The sequence below is a fragment of the Harpegnathos saltator genome, unplaced genomic scaffold, assembly GCF_003227715.2.
Source record: "Harpegnathos saltator strain DR-91 unplaced genomic scaffold, Hsal_v8.6 scaffold16, whole genome shotgun sequence".
Taxonomy (NCBI): domain Eukaryota; kingdom Metazoa; phylum Arthropoda; class Insecta; order Hymenoptera; family Formicidae; genus Harpegnathos; species Harpegnathos saltator.
In genome coordinates, this window is record NW_020229939.1 from 1,864,634 (window position 1) to 1,887,722 (window position 23,089).

Sequence of the window (23,089 nt, forward strand, 5' to 3'; positions counted from 1 at the left end):
GCAGCGGGTGGACAAACGATTCCAACCCCGAATCTACAGAAAACTTTAGCACATTACGTAGAGCGGTTGTCGTCATGTATTTCAACTTTTATTTGTTAATTACTCGATTCCCTTGGGTGGACAAACGAAAATAATGCATGGACAAACGAAAGCAGCGGGTGGACAAACGATTCCTCAATCTACAAAAAACTTGACACATGTACACAGAACGGTTATAGTCAAGTTTTTAAATTAATTTTTGTTAATTACTCGATTCTTTTGGGTGGACAAATGAAAGCAGCGGGTGGACAAACGATTCCAACCCTCAATCTACAGAAAACTTTATCACATTACATAGAGCGGTTGCCGTCATGTATTTCAACTTTTTTTTGATAATTACTCGATTCTCTTAGGTGAACAATCGAAAATAATGCATGGACAAACGAAAGCAACGGGTGGATAAACGATTCTAACCCTCAATCTACAGAAAACTTTGACACATGTGCATAGAACGGTTATAGTCAAGTATTTCAACTTTTTTTTTGTTAATTACTCGATTCTCTTGGGTGGACAAACGAAAATAATGCATGGACAAACGAAAGCAGCGGGTGGACAAACGATTCCAACCCTCGATCTACAAAAAACTTTATCACATTATATAGAGCGGTTGTCGTCATGTATTGCAACTTTTTGTTAATTACTCGATTCCCTTAGGTGGACAAACGAAAATAATGCATGGAGAAACGAAAGCAGCGGGTGAACAAACGATTCCAACCCTCAATGTACAGAAAACTTGACACATGTACATAGAACGGTTATAGTCAAGTTTTTTAATTTCTTTTTGTTAATTACTCGATTCCTTTGGGTGGACAAACGAAAATAATACATGGACAAACGAAAACAACGGGTGGACAAATGATTGCAGTGCTTAATTTTCAGAAAAGTGTTCTTGTAAGCAAATTGCTTTTTCTTATTTTCTTTATTTAACTATATTTTACAAGGTGGGCAAATGGAGATTTTAATTGGATTAATATGGGCAAATCGTGGACAAACGAATCCCTGCTAATTTTTATATATATATTCATATATAAGGCGCCTCCTCTTCCGTATACTTTCAATTTTTTAATTTGCTTATAACTTCTTTTAAAGGGGAACAAACAAAAATTTTGGTTGGACAAACGTGGGCACATCGTGGACAATCCAGCGATGTTTTGAAATTGAAGAAATTTTTTCATGGGGGTGCTGATATCGAAATTTCTTTTGCTTATAACTCTTTTTTGGAAGATGGACGAATGAAAATTTTTGTTGGACAAACGTGGACAATCCAATGGTGTTTTGAAATTGAAGAAATATTTTCATGGCGGTGCTGGTGTCAAAATTTTTATTTGCTCATAACTTTTTTTTGAGAGGTGGACAAATGAAAATTTGTGTTGGACAAATGTGGACAAATCGTGGACAAACGAATGCTACTTGTGGTTTATGAAAATTCGAATTTGGGGGTGCCAGCTTCACAGAGCTGAACTTCTCTCCAAACACGCTCTATATGCTGCGTATGAGCTCCTGTAAATTAAAAATATTGATTAGAACAATATAAAAGAAGAGTGATATAAACTATAACCAAAATTAATAAAAAGACTTTGTACAGTAAAATTTATTCTATAATATATAATTTGTAATTCTTACCAGTGTCAGGATCAACGAAGTTATAGGAGTGATTTACTGTCAGATGTTGGAAGCCTTGATTGTTTAAATGATCATATGACTTCCAACAATCTGACATGATTGTAGTTCCTGGCAAAATCCATTCCTTTATACATGCCAGTAATGTTTTCTCTGTTCGATCCTGAACTGGAACTATAAAAATCTTCTTTGATCCTCGCTCGTATCCTCCAAAAATCCAGTTTCCTTTTATTAATCGACCACAATTGTATTTTCTTCGGCCAATTTTTGTTTCACCGATCTCAACTATGTGTCCTGGGCCACCTAATTTTTCACTATGTTTGTCAGCCCAGAACACACAGACCTGGAAAAAGAAATAATATTAATATTTCACATTATATATTTATTAAATACATATATAATTAATATATAATTACCTCTCTGCAAAAATTGAACCAGTCAACAATCGTGGTCAACGATATGCCAGTCTCATCTTGCGTGTCATCTTGACGTGGGTGTCTTAACATTAAAAAACATGCAACAATTTTGCATGTTGTACCCACGTCAAGATGACTTTTGTCGAACCAAGTACCAATTTTCGCACTTTGCTTCACATTGCACTGTTTTTGCACAAGTTTTTTTTTTATTTTTTTCATAATACCGCTTTCTACATCGATACATTAACGTTGTTTTATTAATATTAATATTATTTCCACATTTATTGCACTGAATTGTAGGTGCCAAAACACCATGTTCAATTAAAGAATCTACTAATTTCTCTTCGTTATATGTTATGTGCCCAAACTCTAAAAATGACAACATTGTTGCGTGCACTTTTTATTGAGTTTGGTTACCAAATTTTTCATTTGTCTATCTATTCTATCGCTTTTTTGTTTCATATCGCTCATTTTAAATTTCGTGCAAAATACTAATTGCAAAATAACTAAAACGCATGCGCACCGAGTTTCTGGTCTGTTCATTATTGCTGCACTGCTACACTAGTGCAGTATTTATTGCACTAGTACATTGCGATGACAGATTTCCTAATCTATCATACCTATCCATAAGTCTCTATTACCGATTTCCTAACCTCGCATGTGTCACTTTTTAACTATTTATTTCTCGCAAACTAAAGCCGAGCGACCATTTTTACTTGCAGATTCGGCTTCTACACGTCAAAATACATAAGATAGGTGAGTTTGAGCGAAATCCAAAGTGAGGCCCGTCTTCTAAATAATTACCGAAAATTCTTTCACTACATATTTCTACAAACTATTTGACTTCGACTAAGTCAGGTTTTAAGTCAGCCCCCCCATTTTGGGGGCTGACCATTTTTTCAAACCCTCGTAACTTTTTTATTTTTTTACTACAAACGAAGTCTTTCACTACATATTTCTACAAACGATTTAAAAAAATTTTTTTATAAAAGTCGGGGGCTAACTTCACATAGGTACGAAAGATGGAAAAGTGACAGGCACGAAAATGAAATATTAAATATCGAAATATGGATACTAAGGATTTAATCTTGACCCAAAATAAGAAACATCCTCACAAATTACAACAAGGTGCGCCTATTCGTTATCGAGAAATTAAAGCGGAAAGTTCAAGGCCGATCGATGCGAAAATAACGTGTCACCGGATATAAGCTATAAAATTATTTGTTACAAGACATTAATCTAGGTTCCAAACAAGATTGATCCGTGCAAACCGCATCAAGCTGTGATTACGCGTCTCGGAGTCACAAGCCACGAGAAATGGAAAAGTGACAGGCACGAAAATGAAATATTAAATATCGAAATATGGATAATAAGGATTTAATCTAGACCCAAAATAAGAAAGATACTCACAAATTACAACAAGATGCGACTATTCGTTATCGAGAAATTAAAACGGAAAGTTCAAGGCTGATCGATGCAAGAATAACGGGTCATCAGATATAAGCTGCAAAATTATTTGTTACAAGACATTAATCTAGGTTCGAAATAAGATTGATCCGTGCAAACCGCATCGAGCTGTAATCACGCGTTTCGGAGTTATAACCCACGAAAGATGGAAAATGACAGGCACGAAAATGAAATATTAAATATCGAAATATGGATAATAAGGTTTTAATCTAGACCCAAAATAAGAAAGATCCTCACAAATTACAACAAGGTGCGACTATTCGTTATCGAGAAATTAAAGCGGAAAGTTCAAGGCCGATCGATGCAAAAATAACGGGTCCTCGGATATAAGTTGCAAAATTATTTGTTACAAGACATTAATCTAGGTTCCAAACAAGATTGACCCGTGCAAACCGCATCAAGCTGTGATCACGCGTCTCGGAGTTATAAGCCACGAGAGATGGAAAAGTGACAGGCACGAAAGTGAAATATTAAATATCGAAATATGGATAATAAGGATTTAATCTAGACCCAAAATAAGAAAGATACTCACAAATTACAAGATGCGACTATTCGTTATCGAGAAATTAAAACGGAAAGTTCAAGGCCGATCGATGCAAGAATAACGTGTCACCGGATATAAGCTGCAAAATTATTTGCTATAAGACATTAATCTAGGTTCCAAACAAGATTGATCCGTGCAAACCGCATCGAGCTGTGATCACGCGTCTCGGAGTTATAAACCACGAGAGATGGAAAAGTGACAGGCACGAAAGTGAAATATTAAATATCGAAATATGGATAATAAGGATTTAATCTAGACCCAAAATAAGAAAGATCCTTGTAAACCGCATTGAGCTGCGAATACGCTTTTCGGAGTTACAGCCGACGAAAGATGGAAAAGCGATAGATTCGGAAATGACGAGTTATGAAGTGATAAGGAACGAAAAATGAATGATAATGTTTTAATCTAGGTCCAGAATAACCAAGATTCCCCGTAAACCGTAACTAGGTATGCCTACTCGTTATGGAGATTTTAAAGCGGATAGATCAAGATAGATCGATGCGAAAATGAATCATTGGGCCTAAGCGTGCATATGGCTCCCTCTGTCGAGAGACAGCGTGATTCCATGAACGGAGGTCGTTATCTTTGGAATCAATTCTAGGTGTCGACAATTTTCTACATGGATAGCGTTAGTTCTAAGAATTGATCTTCTTATTGGCAAGTTAAAAGAACGCGATATCGTGATGGAGACAATTTTGAGTTGGTAATTATACAGAATACCCCCCTCACTTTCAATATCGACGAAAAAATATTTAATCGACGCGTTTTTGCAAAAGAAACAACTTTTCTATTTGAAAAAATCGTTGCTCTGCCTTGTGGAGCAAGATATAAATTGTTAAATTTTATAACAATTTAGGTTAGAAAATCTGTCACGGAGACGACAGATAAGCAAGATTCCGGATGGGTTTGCAACTTTCCACGCGCAACGAGGATGGGGTGGGTGCGGGAGGGGGGCCGAAGGCCCCCCTTATACCCCCTCGTGTGTGTGTGTGTGTGTACATATGTTTGACACATTTTTATTTATTAAACATATGAATTTGTAGCTCATGTATCAGTGGTTATTAAAAAAAAAATAAAATATTCTGTATAATTACCTTTGAATTTTATAATACGAGGAATGTAAAATAATTTTACTCTGTAGTCGTTTCTGAAGATCCTCTTCACAAAATATATCCAAGGACACTTAACAATATTTCTTCGTAGCACAACCACTTTCACTTTAATAATAATTACAGGCCTTTTTCACCACACTTATCACTTTTCACTTAATTCACTTTTCACTTGTGCACTAACTCGATGAACACGTATCACTGGCGTACTAACTCCTTGTCGTTCTCGTCGTTCTCGTCGTCCTCGTCGTCTTCGTCGAACCTATCACGATGTTTCACTCGAATAGTCGGCCATATACGATTCGAAAAGTCGGCCATGATAAAAAACAGTCACGAAGCTTGGCATTCCCGACGATCAAGCAGACGACCGCTTCTAGCAGATATTGAACGACGCTATGGCACATAAGCGTTAGATTATTGACATCTAACGATAATTCACAGATTTCGACTCAATCGGTGAGTCGAGAATTTCAGCAACACGAAACCCGAAATGCCGTTACGTAGCGAATGGACGAAACTTTCCTTGGTTACCTTGGTATTCCCACGACTCACTCCACAGCTATTGAACAACATTCTACTGTAATACACGCGCGAATTTCACTCCCGCTAGCGACAATTGAAACGTGCGACACAGCTATAGCAAGCCAAAATCACGAGAATTTACGGGTAACAGTTCCTCGCACGACAAATCACCCCGCAGCCCGCGCCAGAACTGATCACGATCACAGTATACACAGTAGCGACACTCTCTGTTGGATTTGATGTAGTCAAACATGAACTGCGCATATGCTATCTTGTTTCTAACCATAACTGGTAGGGTCCACTTGAGACTACAAACGCTTTGAGCTCTGAAAAGAAGGCTATTATACAACGTTCAAAACATTTATAACATTTAATGATTCATATTCTACATGATTTAATAAAAATTTAAATAAATATATATTTAGAGAGAGGAAAAGAGAGTAAAGTCAGCGACACACGGTGCTTATTTCCGTGCTGGATTGCTTGCTGGATGAAAATATTGCGTTCTGATTGGTGCATTTCCATCTATCTTCGGAAATGTACCAATCAGAAGGCAGTATTTTCTTGCAGCAAGCAATCTAGCACGAAAACAAGCACCGTGTGCCGCTGGCTTTAGAGAGAGCAGAAATTGTAATAAAAAGTTGATCTGTTCTTTTTAGCTGCACTGCTGAACTAATTAACTAACTGAATTCGTACAGAGAGGAACGTGAGAGCGGCCAACACGGCAACTTTGATCGTACTGTCGCGACCGTGCGTCGCCAAAACATCGCACCAAATCGATATGAGTACAAATCGATTAGCATCGATTCGACTCGGGACAATTTTTTGGCAGCGCGGAACCGCACAATATTGAAAATATCTTTAAATAGATATATCTCTCGTATATATTTGACATTTTTTTGAGCTGATACTTTTTACATCGATGATTGGATGGAAGAGGAGCTGATTTGCAAAAGTATTTATTAAATATGTGTTACATCCCCATATATGATTTATGTATCTGTAAGTCATTAATGGCGTTAATACAATCATACTAACATTAAATGTCCACGATATTGTATTGAGTAGAATACTTGTAAAATCGTCGAATCAAAGTGTGGTGTTTTCTCTCAATGTATATATGTGGGTGTGTGCGTGCGTGTTCTGTTTGTTGGATGCGCGTTTGTGCTCCGATTTTGAATAGAATAATAGGCCTGTTCGTTTGGTCTGAACTGGTGCAACAAGTTGAAGTGAGAAAACCTACGTTTGTCTCACTTTAACTTAATACATCAGTTCAGCAGTGTAGACAAAACGAATAAGCCTAATGCCACGACGAACATCTTGAAGTCAGATCGCAAGTACATCGGTAGACGCAATATTTACGTGATGCAGTTGAAATTAAATTTTGAGGGTATTCTCGAAAAACTAATACTTTACGGTATATTTTCTGATCTTCGGTCCGTATTGATTTCCAGGAAATTGAAGTACTGTTTCTTCACGATTTGAGAGATACGCGCGAGACATTCAGAGAGAGCGCGGTGTATACGCGGCACTCTAACAATAATTTCGCAGCTTTTCTTGTTCAAACAGATACCATCGACATTTTCAGTGCAGAATAATCGAACGTTGAACCCCACTTGTTGAAAATATCGTACATTCAAGCGTAAAGCGTAAAGTTGGTCCTGCTCGTTCGAACGCAGGACGACGTCGGTCGTTCGGATTACAAAACCCTTATTTCAGCTGACACACTTACGCGAGCTACCTTTTTCTTTTTTTACATATTTCGAAGCTAACTGAAAGTTGCAACACAAACCACGAGGAGACGATGAATTCAAGCGAGATACAGCAAAGTTAAACAAAGCTCCACGTTACACTGAAAAAAATTTGGATTTTGCGCTGACGCCACTCTCCAGATGGAACGGCTCGTCTCGAAAGCGAAACGACGAAAGCGAGTGACGAGACTAAAACGAGAGTGTGCACGTGTCGCACTTGCGAGCCTCCTCTTGTTCGGAGATAACACTATGTCATTTTGTCGTCGTACATATCACAAAAGTATCGCAGTTCAATGCTCGATATCGAAACAATTCAACGAATACAATAAGGACATGCGAGTTGAATCGCCGCTTAACACTAGAACTACCAAAGCGGTCGAGAGCGACCGGTTTGCAATTTCCTCGAAAAATTACGCAGATTTGCCGACGGTACACGCTACATTTTTAATTGACGTTGAGTGACATTAAGAAAAATAAATAATCATTTCTTTCTTTGTATTATATGTTGTTTTTCTTTTTTTTTTCGGAAACCCGTCGTTCCGACCGCTCTGATAGAAGTAGCTTGTCGATCGTCGGTGGTTTCAGTGTTAACAGAAAGTGGGAGACGCGAATCGCTTTTAACTACGCTACTAAACTCGCTAGATCTTCGTCAACGCAAAGTGGCTCGAACGCACATTACTAGTCACGGTGAACATTCATTACGCCTGAACACACCTCTCTTTTTGAACAATCCTGTATGCATGCGTGTAGCGTTCGTATATATTAATATTTACGTATATACACCGAGTATGAGACGCAATGGCCAAGCGTTTGTTCTTGATCAGACGATATAATCGCTACCGACAACAATATTAAAACTCTGCCGCGGTCTGCAAAGGCGAAGCCGTCGTCGCGCGTGCCGCTCTTCGAAACTGACGCGTGTCTTTCTTCCCTGTTATGTACAAATCGTGTCGCTTCTTTTCCGCCGAGTAGAAAATCCTTATGATGCGTATATTTAAAAGATATATTGTTATACATATATGTTTATATATATATATATATTATATATATTCACGCGCGCGTGTGAGATCTTACGGTGTAATAGTAAACGAGAGGGAAACCCAATCATCATCGCAACTGATGCAACCTGACTAGATAAGTACAATTAATTGATAAACGACGGCGCACAGCGGGGCAAATCACCGAAATCTGCGGCCAAAACCCCTAATGTCTTGTCGATTTCAAAATTGCGCTGTTTGCGCTCTTATTTCAATGCTCGATCTGTGCAATTATAAGCACAACCGCGCGAAATATATCTGCTCACGTCATCAGTATATTACATCATAAAATTTTAAACGCGTCAGTTTAGTTTTTCTAAAAACATCTCAGAATGTATCCTTCAAAAGAGATATATCTTAAGAAATTATTTCTCAGAATTCATCTTTCATTTGAGATTTCAAAATTTCCTAGTGACTTCCGCGAGTCTGGATGCGATGCGTCGAAATCTTTCGGAGTATATCGTCACGCTAAAAATCACGTGTCACATGTATAGTTTTGCCCACAAATTCGGTCCGCCGTGCGGCGGCTGCGAGTGTCACGTTCTGCGACATTTCGCAATGACGAGGCCGACCAGGCTATGTAAACGCCTTAATCACCGTAACCGCAGGTCTTTGCTCGTACGATTTTCAATCTTACGCGTTATGCGCCTGCATGCAGGTGTAAGGTTGAAAAACGCAAGGGACTCCAGGTGAGCAGGTGTCGAGGCAATTTAGCATTTCGACGTACAAGTTGTGCTACAACGTTAACGATAATAGATAGAAGCGACGATTGTTTTAATACTATCGTTAATCGTTGCTCGTGTTTTCAACACACACACACAAGTGATCATTGCACTCTCAATGCACTTCGGAATAACCGTCGGACCTGATCATTAGAAAATATCGCGTCGCTGCGTATGCAATATTTACAATTATCCGAGTAGAATTTTGTCGAGGGAGAGAAAGGGAGAGGAAGGGAGATCCCCTTCTGATCGCGACGACACTCGCGCGACGACGACACCTCCGTCTTTGCAGATCGCGATTCACGCTACGTCGTAAAATGCTACACACGACAGAACAAACTTTTATCTAATTAGCGGTGCGAGCAGTCCCGATTCGGTCGGAGTCCTACGCGACTCCGTCGTCGATTGGCCACTTCGTATTACGGCGAATAGAAGCGCCGTTGGGCATGCCCTGATCGAAAATTTCGAAAGCGCTACTTATTTATTACCTAGCGTACGCGAATGTGCGAACGCGTTCGACGATAAAATTTGATTAATAAGCACAAAATCGCGCGAGTCGACTGTAACCGGTGCTGTCCAGTACATTCGCGAGGAGATGCGCGATTCATGAGGCTCTTTCGCCGAGCACCACAGTCGAACGACACCGCGTGTGCGAGAAGTGACAGAAATATTGTCACAGAGAAAAAGAGAGAGAGAGAGAGAGAGAGATTCGATTGACGAGTGCAAACGCACGGGACAGCATCGAGGATACACTCGATTGCACGTTCACATCAATCTCGACTTACACAAAGTACAAACAGTAATACAATCGGTGATCCGAAAATATGTTGCTCGAATGTATGATGTTTTCGTTACACGTAACACGAAGCAAAGAAATATCGAACAGAGCTATATATTTGAACTTACTGAGAAATGCAAAGTCCGGCCTAGTCATACAATGAGACGAACGGAAAGCGTAAAGAGCAACGGGCTTTTCCTTCCTCCCTCCCTGCCAATTGTCTGGTCGAGAGACCTGATGGTTTCTTCCTTTTTTCTTTTGAGCTGTGAGAGGACGGCTGCATCGCACGTTTCATTTGTGTAAAAAGTAAGCGTACACCTCTCACTGTTACAGAAACTCGCTGACTGAACAATTGACTGATTAAAAACTGGATGACGCGCTTCTGCGCTCGGAAGGAAAATCGGGCCGTTTCTCACGATGTCCGTTCGGGATGACAATGTTATCGTATAGTCACGCAAGAAGAAACACCCTTACAATGTATGACATAGCAGTGTTAGAATATACATATAAATACGTTTATATATAGTGCTTTTACCCTACAATCGAAATGATCCAAACATTAATACGTTCTTCTTCAGACGCTGACGCGACAATCCGCGGAAAAAATCGATTCACTTTGTTATGTCACTATAAGAGAGTTTGTCGCAGTTGTCGTGGAAGATGTGAGATATACGAGTTCGCCTCTGAGTGAGAAAACGCTTAACGATACAAATCGTGGTACAAATCAACGAATCGTGCATGTTGGTCGGCCGGAGGAAAGGCACCGATAATCATGTGTCCGTAAAAACTCGATGAGTCTTAACACTTTGAATCCGTCGTCCGTGCGGCAGGTATGTAGTACATTTTTCTTTTTTTACATTTCCACTCTTGCATCTCGTTACGAGATCTTCTGTTATTCATCTCGTCGGTCTGTTAACCCGGTAAACAACAATCGGTAACGTTCTATCAATCAATATTGTTTTTCGCTTAACAATGTAACTGTTGCGTATAACACGCATTACATTACATTTACATTGCTGAATGAGAAATTACAATATCGGTTGTACCGTTGATGTCTACTGGGAATCGCCGTATGTTTGGTCCTCGTACACACGTACGATTCCCTGATGCCCAGATTGCGATAAACTTTGATCAAGAATATTATACGCGCGCATATTTAACGGATGACGATGGTGCATCGTGCGACACAGGGTTCAAAGTGCTAAGATACCACTCTAATGAAAAACGGGGTAAGTACAAAATGCTTTTGTGCTGCACGTAAACCACATCGTTCGCTCTTAATCGCATTATGATATTCCGTCTTGTCCGCGTAGCACTCCAAATTTTCGTGTATAAAAGTATCGTTTTTTTTTCCTTTTTTATTCTCTCCGTTATTTTACTGCATTTTATGGTTGAATATGTAAGATATACGCGTTATTCTCAAATATGATTTCCGCTGTATAAAGTAATTAACTAACTATTACTTATCATTAATAAAGAATACGTTCTCGTCGCATTCGATTTTTCGTAATTTTCTTTACATTTGAACACAGTGACAAAGTTTGGAACATTTCAAATGTTGAGCATCTCTTTATATATATATATATATATATATATATATATATATATATATATATGTATATGTATATATATATATATATATATATATATATATATATATATATATATGTATATGTATATATATATGTGTGTATATATATATATATATGTATATGTAAGAATATTAAAAGAATATGTCCGAATGCAATATTGCTTTATTCTACATATATATATGCACACATTGTGTGTAATATATCTATATATATATATATGTATATATATATATATATATTTATATTTATATAGACTTTCCATACTCCCCTATATAACAACAACATAACTTCTCTGAATAAGTTTCAACAAATTGAACACAAAAATCCCTACGCTAAGTCAGATACGATGCATTTAGTGAACAATGCTAACGATATAAAACATTAAAGTGGCAGAATAACGCTATATACGAGACGACCCATTTTCAACGCATCAATTTCTCTCGTCATAACGGAGGCGCGCAACAATCATGTCGTGGTGAATCATCTTAATCTTATCTTTATTGTACATAAAAAAGAATTCTTCCAAGATATATCGTTCGTCGTAAACGTTTCGTATGCTTATTTTACACATTATATTTTATATTATTTCTTACACTAAATACACTTAAACAATTCTAAAAATCGCTATATATCTTCATTTTATAACATACAATATAACATCTCGGTGTAAATAATTTTATATCTGTAAATAAAATTCTGTAAAGTTTACTTTTTAATTTGTTCTTGATCTTCATGGCTATTTTTTGTACTTAATATTGGCTCTATCTCTCCTCTCCGTACCTATTTGTAAAAAAGAAATCGAAACGACAGCTATGTTACAATTTAAATATCAAGAAAAAAGATCTAGTTACTCTTTAAAATCAAGAATGGCTCCAATAAGGACATCTCTGTAACGCACACCAAAGTAAAATTGCCTCCGTTATGCGAAATAAATAATGCGTGAACATTATGACGAGTCACCTTGTGTCGATTAAAATGTCGTCTAGTGCAGTCTACTTACTGATGCTTATGATACCCATCTAGAATAATGTTTGTCATTCGTGTATAAAGACTATTGTGTCATTCAGTAACAGTGATATACCAAGTCGCACTATTTTCGCAGCGACCGCGATAATAATTCTATTATGCAACGTTATGTGTAACGTATTTCCTCCGATCCCAGTGATCCTACCGTATTACATAATAACCGCTCAAGAGAACGTAGTGTTTCTACTATTGATTATCGAAGTAAAAATGCACCCTGTACTGGGATCTACGGACATTTTGTTGAAATTGCGAACAGTGTTCATGATGTCGTGTGCACACGCAAGAAAAGCTATTCCTTCGAAGGGACTGACGTGTCGTCGATTGTACGCACACCTTGCGTACACCTTGAGAGAAGACTGTATGTACAATATTATTGATCTATCAATAACATCTAAATTAAAGATTCGCATATTCTCAGCGCCCGCATGATTTTCAAAATCCTTCCTTCTACCCGCTCGCAATTCAACTTTAGCGATTCTTACAACATAGATCTCGTGTAAATAAATAAACTAACAATATTAAAACCTCATGCATTTCGTTTTGATATATTGCACACGATAGGAGCATCGATCTCGAAGGAACAACTGATCTTACAGAGTAGATCACGAGTGAGCATTGCACATTATATTGCACGTTTTACAATGTCACTAATGTATTTACGGATGTGTACATACGTATATGTGTATACACGCACACACATACATGTATGTACATTTACATACATACTTGTATGTGTTATACGCGAACGCGCGTGTATGTGTGTGTCTGTATGTGTACGTATAAAAGACAATACCACATTTAAAATGAAAGACGTATTATCGAATAAAGCAAACGTACATTGTATAAAAGTTAAAACGAGTATACAGGAGGGCCATCTACTTCAATATTTTCAACAGATTCGCACGCATAGAATCGCTCAGTCAGACCATCCCGTCTACTATCGATGTCATCATAAATTGTTCATAATACGCACGAGGAACAAGATAACAAGGTGATCGAATATAAGGTAAAAAGATACCAACACCGGAGCATGTAAACAGACGTTACATCTGGTTCTAGGCATTTTTATTTTGGTCTTTTAAAACATTTCGGTTCGGGTTTCGAACATTTAAACTTTTAACATAGAATACATATATATATATTCTATATTAAAAACTTAACTGTTCGGACTTAAAGGCCAGACTAATAATGCCCAGAATCAGGTAAGCGTCCCGACTTAATACTTTTACTTTACATGTAGCCGGTGCCGTGTTAATAAATTCGTCGTGTAAACTTCACGTTGAACGTGACGAGAATAACGATATACTTAATTACAGGCGCGGCGTTAATGTTCATTTCGGCAGTCGTTATATTTAATGTATTATTGAGATCGTCGCGATGCAATCTCGATATAAACTCGGCGATGAGATGTTTCTTCTCATTTCTCTTCTTGTTTCTCGTGCAAAAACGTAATTTCTCTACCAAGCACAGATAAATAGAATTGCATTCACATCGTTATTTCCTCTCCCTTCACCAGTGCACGGTAAGGGTAGAACAAAGCTTTTTCACACTTTGTTAGACGACATTATAATATATACACATATCTCGTGAAAACAGATTTACCAAGCGGAACAGATGCCATGGATTACACTGAATGTGTGTGTGTGTGTGTGTATGTGTGTGTGTGTAGTCACGTTCATCACTAACAATTACTCATTATATATGTACACGGAACAAAAGGTAACTTTTCTTCAAGCATTTCCTACGGAACGTCGTTTTTTCGCGTAACTCACTGCACGATTGTATACTAGCTTATGCATGTATATATTAATATACGTATACATAAGTGAATATACAACAAGTATATATGCTTTCACATACGACATATGTGTATATAAATATATTTGAAAGCATTTAGAAATATATTTATATAAACACGCACGTATGAAAAAGCAGTGCAATAAGGTACAAGAAGAAACGGGAAATCCTTTTCCGCTTTCCATCGTAACATATAGCGGGGGGCGAGATAAAACTCTATTGTGTTTGTTAAATATTCGTCATATCGGAACAAAAGACAGGCTATTTTTTGCTCAAATAATTATAAAAAAAGTACAATTTACCTCTCGCAATTACAATTCTACAGAGAAGACAATCAGTTTTTCCTCCCATTCTTCAATATATTATATACCTCTCTCTCTCTCTCTCTCTCTCTTTCTCTCTCAAACAATGTTTATTTTAAGTGCTATCTCGACAATTGACCGAAGAAATAACTATCGTGTGGTGATATGACATCTATTTTCATTTCGCGCACGCCTAACGCGTCGTTTTACTAATTCTACTTAAAAATCGCACTACTAGTATCTACCATCAGTTTTTACAAGCAACCTTGCATCCGGAGAATTGAACATCTATTACTCCAATTTATCGTTACGTTATGTGCAACTCACAATAATGCATGTATCTTCTCGTTCATAAAAAATCGTAAGCCTTAGTCGTACTTCGAACAAGGTCATTTGTAATTACAGGATGGATATAATTTTCGTCACTGAAACACGTTAACAAACCTGTTTTCAATATATTAAAAAAAAAAAAAATCATTCGATCATTCACCGTCTACGCATTTTACGTACGTATCTCTTTACATAAATGCGAATATGTCAATTAAAAAAATTTTCCCTTCCCCTTCATTGTCATTGTCAAACGTAATACTTATAACGATTCCCAAGTTAAAACGATATAACACGCACTTTACGCGAGACGAGTCCACTACTTTTGTCTCGTGAACTCTGAATCAGAACAAACGGGTTTCTTAACGGTTTCTTTGAGAGCGATTTTTTCTTTATACTTTAAGAGCGGCTTTGGGAGACCAGTGATGGAAACGGGCGGGTCCTGCGGGATATGAAGGCGGGTGTATCCACTTGTTGCCACGATGGCCGATAAAGGGCGGTGGAGAGGGTCCGGCTAGAAACTGAGGAGGCATTATGTTGTACCATGGCTGGCTTATCGGATGAGGACCGTAGCCCATGCTGAAGGAGTGACCGAACCACGAGCGGTTTCTGTTCAGGTGCAGCCGAGGGCTATTCAGATTACGTCTCCTCGCTGTACCGTTATTGCTATGCTGCTGATTTTGATTAGCGGAACTCAGCGGTTTTGATTTCGCCTGTTGTTCTGCGCCGATGTTTAGGGGGGATTTCTAAACACATACATTTACTTGAGTTTAAATTTATTTTTGATCATCTTTCTCTCGGGGAAAAATTTCGTGTTTGTATAATCTTGAGTATAAAAAAAAAAAAGAAGAAAAAGATATGCATATATATGCGATGTTGATGAGATACATAATGTGGGGTAAAATATTGATACTCTTCTTTCCTCCTCACAGATTCAGTCACAAAGATATTCTTACACTAATAGTTTCGGAGATACTCAGTCTTTCCATTTGTAAGTCAAATCTTCTTACACATATATGTATAAAAGTATAATGATTAATATTTAGTATCTTGAAGGTTCAGCGTGTCAATCATTGATTTCTATCTCTTCAGAATGGATTCTTAAACTTTATTTACTGCAAGATCTTTGAAAAAAAAAAAGAAGAAGAAAGTTAAAAAGTCGGTTCGCTGTGGACGATAAAATTCAAGAGACAACGTACCTAACACCTTATTTCATCTAGAACCTTATTCCACGTCGCATGTTTATCACTTTTGAAAAATATCATTACTATATACAATGATTGACAGTGAAGCATGTTGACCAGTGCTCTCGTATTTACATAAAACAAAAAGAAAAAAAAAAAGTAAATGCATACGTGAGATTCCGTGGATGTAAGTGAAATTTTGTTGCATCCAGAATAAGGTCATTCACGTATTTTCACAGATTAGATGTCCAACTGGTAATTAACGGCATATATAATGACCCTCATTGGAAGTTTCTCTCCTCTCTATTATTACACGTACGATTGCACAGGAAACTATTGATTTGCAAATCAACTTGATTATCTCCGAGACCTTCTCATGGGGACGACACCTTACACTTCAGTATTGCCTACCTGTATCTTAGTGGGCCCCATGAACTGCTTGTTCTCTTCTTCCGCATTCTCATTATCGAATAAGGGTGCAGTGTTCTCCTTGTCATCGAACGACGCCAAGGTGCAGTAAGAACCCTTGCTCTCGCCGAACCGACAAACAACTTCCTTAGGATCGACCCAGAGCGTCAACTCCACAGGCAAGGATAGATCCTCGTATTTGACACCGGCGGCGTTTGCGGCACTCTCCAAGGTCGCGTCCCTGCGATTGTGGCCGTTGACGCGGATGCAACGGTAACCCTGGCCCTTGAACGGCTTGTCGGGGAACCAGTGGTTCTTGAATCGTTCCGTCAACAGCTCGACCAGCCGCCGCTTGAAGCATTCCAATTGATCGGGACTAAATTTTTCGTTTTTTTCGATCAGCTGTACTAAGAAATGTACCGCCGCTGTAATTTCGTTGCGCATGTTGTCGCTGTCCTTGGCCTGGATTACAAGCTGCCGGTGTGCACCTGCCGCGATACCACAATGCGAGACTCTCGGAAACTAAAGTACCATTCGCCCAAGTCGACGTGGAGCACATAGAGCCCTTCTGCACCGTCGCAGCGCTTGAATTCTTCAAGATCTATGTTTCCGACGTGTATTGTCCGCGTCTCGGCTGCACAATCGTCACTGTTGTGTCCAATTCTATCACAATTTTACAGCTCTTGTCCTCTACCAATACCGCCGTAATCTGTATACAAAGAAAATACACGATATATTACATCATCCTATCATACCTCTGAATGTTTCACCCCTCTAGATAAGAGGCTTTCACAATTTGATGATAAGGTATATCTGAAAAAAGAAACTCAATAAACATTCCAAAACTACCGGTTCAACAGACAGAAGAACACGTGTGTATTTATGATATGCCACACGCGCGCACACACACATATATACACGCACACACACACACACAGGTGTGCATATGCACATCCCGAAATGCGAGACGAATGATTGTATGCAAATAACAATATACTTTCTGTTAATTAAGATTCCCGAGATGATCTCGAGCGTTATGAGTCAATGCAAATGTGCGTGAGCCTTCAAACGCAAAAATCTGATTCACCCACCGATCCTGCCTGACCGGGCGCTCGGTAAAAACTAGAACGCGAGATGCGTTCCACTTTCCAGCGAGCAGTGAACGGTCGTTCGAAGACACGCCGTGCGCGTCTCTTTGTTTGTTTGTTTGTTTGTTTCTCCGTACCTGCGTGCACGGACAGGCACGTGCGTGTCGCGGAGGCGGAAGCACAGGCGATAAAGCGTGGCCGCGATGCACGTCGCAAACGCTCGTTCGCAAGCATGACGCGGCTGATCGCGACGAAACCCACTGCAATATGTTATGCTCACACGCGCCAAGTTATAGACAACGCGATGATAGCCGAGTAGGTTAGGAGAAACGTCTGTCAAAGCGGGAGCGCGTGCGAACTGCATCGCTCGTTCGACTGTGTCCCTTAATCGCGACGCGGACCGCCCGCGAAATTCGCGCACGCGGTCGCATTCGCGACGCACCGTCGCCGCGGGCTAACGCAACGCGACAATTTGTGCCAGCTCATTGCTGTCGTACCACCACGTCGCGCCGTACGGACGATCTCACCACCGCGATATTGTGCTTTCGAGTATCACGCGGACGCGCTCGCCGTTTATTATTCGCGCACATTGCCCTGGTGAACGCGCCGCTGCCCGAATCGAGCGGTAATGATGTTAATTGATAGGCGATATTACAAATGAATCTTACGAGTCAGTGACGAAAATTCCGTGCGTGTTGCTCTAGTGAAACTACTACGTCTTCCCTCTTCCTTTAAATAAAGCAGTCGAACCCCCAACACGTGTTACGTCGCACCAGGCAGCCACGGGTTGAAACTTTCTAGTGAATCGAGAAACTCGCTCACCGGGCCGGAACCTCACAGAATGAGTGTTCGCCCTTAGCATACGAATATGTGCTCGTGAACGATATGTGATTTTTTGCGTGAGCTTAGAACGCACTCGTTTCGCCCAATAGCGGTAAGCTAAGACTCCATGCATGCGGTGAGCTCCGGCAAACGGCTGCGGTGACCAATCAGGAGACAGACGCATGCCGGAGCTTGCCGCAACCGGACTTGCGCCTCCCTCCTGATTGGTCACCGCAACCGTTTGCCGCAGTTCACCGCATGCATGGAGTCTTAGCTGTATTCTTTCATCAGAAGATAATGGGTGCATTCAGTACTACAACCGCTCACTGAGCGCTAAGTGAGCTCTTGCATCTGATTGGTGTATATTTTTAAATCTAAAGGTATATACCAATCAGATGCAAGAGCTCATTTAGCGCTCAGTGAGCGGTTGTAGTACTGAATGCACCTATTTGGTCTGTTCTTTTTAACTGCACTGCGGAACTAGTGCAATAAGTTAAGCTAGCGGCACACAATGATTAGGGGTCTGTTCTTTATAGCTACACTGCTGAACTGGTGCAGTAAGTTAAAATGAGACAACTATATTTCTTCTCACTCAAATTTATTACACTAGTTCAGCAGTGCAGCTATAAAGAACAGACCCTTGGCCTGTTCGTTTTGTCTGCACTACTGAACTGGTGCAATAGGTTGAAGTGTGATAGGTGAGAAAACCTATGTTTGTCTCACTTTAACTTAATGCACTAGTTCAGCAGTGCATACAAAACGACAGGCCTCTTGTTTTCGTGCTGGATTGCTTGCTGGATGAAAATACTGCGTTCTGATTGGTACATTTCCGAAGATGGATAGAAATGCACCAATTAGAATGCAGTATTTTCATCCAGCAAGCAATCCAGCACGAAAACAAGCACCGTGTGCCGCTGGCTTTAGGGCCAGAGCACAGACTTCTGCATAACGCTTAATACACAACGCATAAGAGAATCAACCAATCAAAGTTCTTCATTTCTATCTTTAGGAGGGAAATGAAGAAAACTATTGGGTATGGGAATAAGTTTTAATCGTTTCCCCATAGATGGCATTAATAGTATCGCTTGCATCTTTTCTAACCCTTCGACACATGGATTTAAAAGGTGTATATGTAAGTTGTTAAACGCAGTATAAGACTTTTGTTTGGAGTGCAAACAGCAAATATTCATATCGCATCGAAAATGTCGGAATTTGTTCCAAAAAAGCAGCATTTGCGGGAAGTTCTTCTCCACTACTATCTTTTGAAGAAAAGTGCTGCGGAAACGTGCCGTTTGCTTGTGGATGTTTACGGCGACCATGCTCCATCGGAGCCAACTTGCAGATATTGGTTTCAACGCTTCAAAAGTGGTGATTTCGATGTCAACGACAAAGAACGCGATGGTACCCCAAAAAAGTTCCAAAATGAGGAACTTGAAAAATTGCTTGATATTGATCCATGTCAAACACTTGAAGAATTGTCTGCAGCATTGGATGTTGATCGATCCACCGTTGGAAAACGCTTACATGCGCTGGGAAAGGCAGGAAATTGGGTACCACACGAGTTGAAGGAAAGGGACATTGAAAGGCGCTTGATCATGTGCGAAATGTTGCTTCAACGACAAGAAAGAAAGAGTTTTTTGCATCGGATCATCACTGGCGATGAAAACTGGATTCACTACAACAATCCTAAACGCAAACTAGCATGGGTGAAGCCAGATGAACCAGGTCCATTAACGCCAAAGCGCAATATTCACGAGTCAAAGGTCATGCTCTGTATTTGGTGGGATATGCGGGGTGTAGTCTACTATGAGCTGCTGAAACCGTCCGAAACTATCAGTTCCCAACGTTACCGACTTCAACTAATGTGTTTGAAACAAGCTATTCAAGAAAAACGGCCGGAATGGCACGATAGACACGAGAAGCTGATTTTGCAGCACGACAACGCTAGGCCATATGTTGGTCAACCCGTCTGGACATATCTAGAAGGGGTGAAATGGGAGGTCCTACCCCACCCGCCGTATTCACCAGACATTGCCCCTTCAGACTATCATTTGTTCCGGTCGATGCAGGCTGCGTTCCGAAATTCACTGCCAGTACTGAAAATACATAGTTTGTATCACGTATACTATAGAATTTCAGTGCTGGCAATGAATATCGGAACGTAGCCGCAGTCGGCACTTACTGGAGAGCGCTTCACCTCATATGACAGCATACAAAAATGGGTCGATGACTGGATCGCCTCGGAAAAAATAGAATTCTTCACTCGAGGAATTTGTTTATTGCGCGAAAGATAGGCGAAGGTTGTCGCTTCAGATGGAAAATATTTTGAATAAAATCATTTAATATTTTCATATTCAAGTTATGTTTTTTGTCTACATAAAAAACGATTAAAACTTATTCCCACACCCAATAATTGGTTTATTCTTCTATGCGTTATGTATTATGTGTTATGCAAAAGCCTGTGCTCTTGCTCTTAGAATGAGACAACTATATTTTTCTCACTTTAACTTATTGCACTCTTACTTATTGTTTGAACTTATTGCCAGTTCAGTAATGCAGCTAGAAAGAACAGACCAAATGGTTGCGTTTCGATATTCACTGCCAGTACTGAAAATACATAGTTTATGTCACATATACTATAGATTTTCAGTGAATATCAGGGGAAGCACCCAATTCGGCATAGCATGATTGCACACAACCAACCGATGCAAAGTATTATCTTGTGAATTACTAGATCCAACCAATCATTTACTTTGTGTCCAATCGTGCTGTGTCGAATAGATACGCACCCGAATATCGGAACGCAGCCAAATTCTCCTATTAAACTAGCAGAGAGAAGAAGGAGAGAGGTCACGGGCCGCTTTTAGCCGAGCCAAGTGCGAAGCGCTCTGTACAACCGTGCACATGAACTAACGATGCTAGTATCCACGATTCTTTATTGATTTCCCCCACCACACACGCACACATAGCCGGCTCGGTCTATTCGTGTGACACGGATGAGCATCGATGTCCTTGTCGCACCACCGATGAGCATACGCGTGGCGCGGAGGAAGCACGAGGCAACTCAGCGGCAGATCTTATCGCCAAACTAGGCTCTCTCTCGTCTTGCCCCTTTGCCTCCTCATTTTTCACGCATTATCCGCAATTCGGAAAGAAATATTTCGAGATCGCGCGAACAATTTCTAGCAATGGCAGCATTCAGCAGACTCAACAGTTGGACAACATTACTAGATTTTCCATTGAATCTCGCTCCTGATTGGTAAATACTTCTGAGTCTATGAAGAATCTAAAAGAATGCTTCAATCACAGACAATTATCACTAAGCGCTCTCTAATCACTTTGTTCTACTGAACGCGGCCAATGCACTCTATGACTCCTCTCCTTCTTCTCTCTGGAACTAGACAGACGTATTCTGAAACTCACACAAATAATTACTGATTATCTTTCTTTCCGTAAGTGCATCGGGGAAAGTTTGGAACATTTTTTTCTGATGCACTTCGGAACGCGACTAGTAATTCAGAAGAATTTGTGTTTGTACAGTTCGTAGAGAGTACAAACATAAAGAACAGACCTTAATTATATATAAATAGTTAGCGTGGTCGCTCTGTCTTTTCTTTGATGATAAAGATGCAGAAAAGTGCGCCAAATATTTTAATAACAGGTACGCAATAATATTATCATTTTATTATATGATTTTATTTGTGCATTGTTTTACGTAAATTCTGAATATTTATTTAAGATAATGTGTTTTCCAGGTACACCTGGTGTGGGCAAAAGTCTAATGGCTCGTATGTTATCAGACATAAGTGGATTAACATGGATAGACATCAATAAATTAGCTATAGAAAATGGATGCTTGAAGGAATACGACGAGATGTATCAATGTAGAGTGTTAGATGAAGACGAAGTAAGAATTTTTTGCCAACATATATATAAAAATATCTGGCTACTGAGTATACATTCTTACAATTTTTTAGTTGCTAGATGGAATGGAGAATTTTATGAGCGAAGGAGGAAATATCGTAGATTATCATGGTGCTGAATTGTTCCCTGAAAGATGGTTTGATATTGTATTTGTACTCAGAACAGACAATACCATCTTATATGACCGCCTTAAAGAAAGGGGTTACAGTGGCAAGAAATTGGAAGATAATATAGATTGTGAAATTTTTCAAACCATTCTCGAGGAGGCAAAGGCATCTTATAGGGAAGAAATAGTACATGAATTAGTAAACAATAACAAGGATCAGTTAGTAGAAAATATACATAGAGTATGTCAGTGGTTACAACAATGGAAAATAGATAATGCACAAACATGAAGAGTTGAATATTTATGTGTTAACATTTATCATGTACCTCTATTGTTTTGTACTTTCCTGCTATCATTAATTAGTAAAGTTCAATATGTATATACATATTATTATATGGGAAATGGATGTGTTGACTTGGTATTTACTCATTTCTCATAGTTAACAAATATATATAATTGTACATATATACAATCTAGGATATATTTTATGGATAAATATGCACATATA

At 39.3% G+C, this 23,089-nt stretch overlaps 2 protein-coding genes across 3 annotated transcripts; one reads left to right on the top strand and one right to left on the bottom strand.

Annotated features, from left to right (window-relative positions):
* Window positions 1-12,887: 12,887 nt before the first annotated feature.
* LOC105182997 (protein BTG1) lies at window positions 12,888-18,529 on the bottom strand. Of its 2 annotated transcripts, none has more exons than XM_011140833.3 (3): window positions 18,398-18,529; window positions 16,645-17,350; window positions 12,888-15,795 (listed from the first exon to the last, which is right to left on the bottom strand). In XM_011140833.3, exons 2-3 carry the CDS (start codon window positions 17,083-17,085, stop codon window positions 15,442-15,444), a joined length of 795 nt encoding a protein of 264 aa, XP_011139135.1. In that variant the 5' UTR covers window positions 17,086-17,350; window positions 18,398-18,529; the 3' UTR covers window positions 12,888-15,441. The 2 variants fall into 2 exon arrangements, with proteins under 2 accessions (XP_011139135.1, XP_011139142.1); XM_011140840.3 differs by lacking the exon at window positions 18,398-18,529 and adding an exon at window positions 17,867-18,390.
* A 3,578-nt stretch (window positions 18,530-22,107) lies between these two features.
* Ak6 (adenylate kinase isoenzyme 6) lies at window positions 22,108-23,026 on the top strand. Its single transcript, XM_011140823.3, has 3 exons — window positions 22,108-22,212; window positions 22,307-22,458; window positions 22,529-23,026. Exons 1-3 carry the CDS (start codon window positions 22,170-22,172, stop codon window positions 22,868-22,870), a joined length of 537 nt encoding a protein of 178 aa, XP_011139125.1. The 5' UTR covers window positions 22,108-22,169; the 3' UTR covers window positions 22,871-23,026.
* Window positions 23,027-23,089: the final 63 nt, after the last annotated feature.

What these genes read in the sequence shown, in the direction of transcription:
- LOC105182997 (XM_011140833.3), bottom strand. Translation starts at nt 17,085, where the DNA reads ATGCGCAACGAAATTACAGCGGCGGTACATTTCTTAGTACAGCTGATC. An exon ending in TGGGGCCCACTAAGATACAG is followed by an intron (nt 15,796 to 16,644) that starts GTAGGCAATACT and finishes GTATGTGTTTAG; the next exon opens with AAATCCCCCCTAAACATCGG.
- Ak6 (XM_011140823.3), top strand. Translation starts at nt 22,170, where the DNA reads ATGATAAAGATGCAGAAAAGTGCGCCAAATATTTTAATAACAG. An exon ending in GCCAAATATTTTAATAACAG is followed by an intron (nt 22,213 to 22,306) that starts GTACGCAATAAT and finishes TGTGTTTTCCAG; the next exon opens with GTACACCTGGTGTGGGCAAA. An exon ending in GAGTGTTAGATGAAGACGAA is followed by an intron (nt 22,459 to 22,528) that starts GTAAGAATTTTT and finishes ACAATTTTTTAG; the next exon opens with TTGCTAGATGGAATGGAGAA.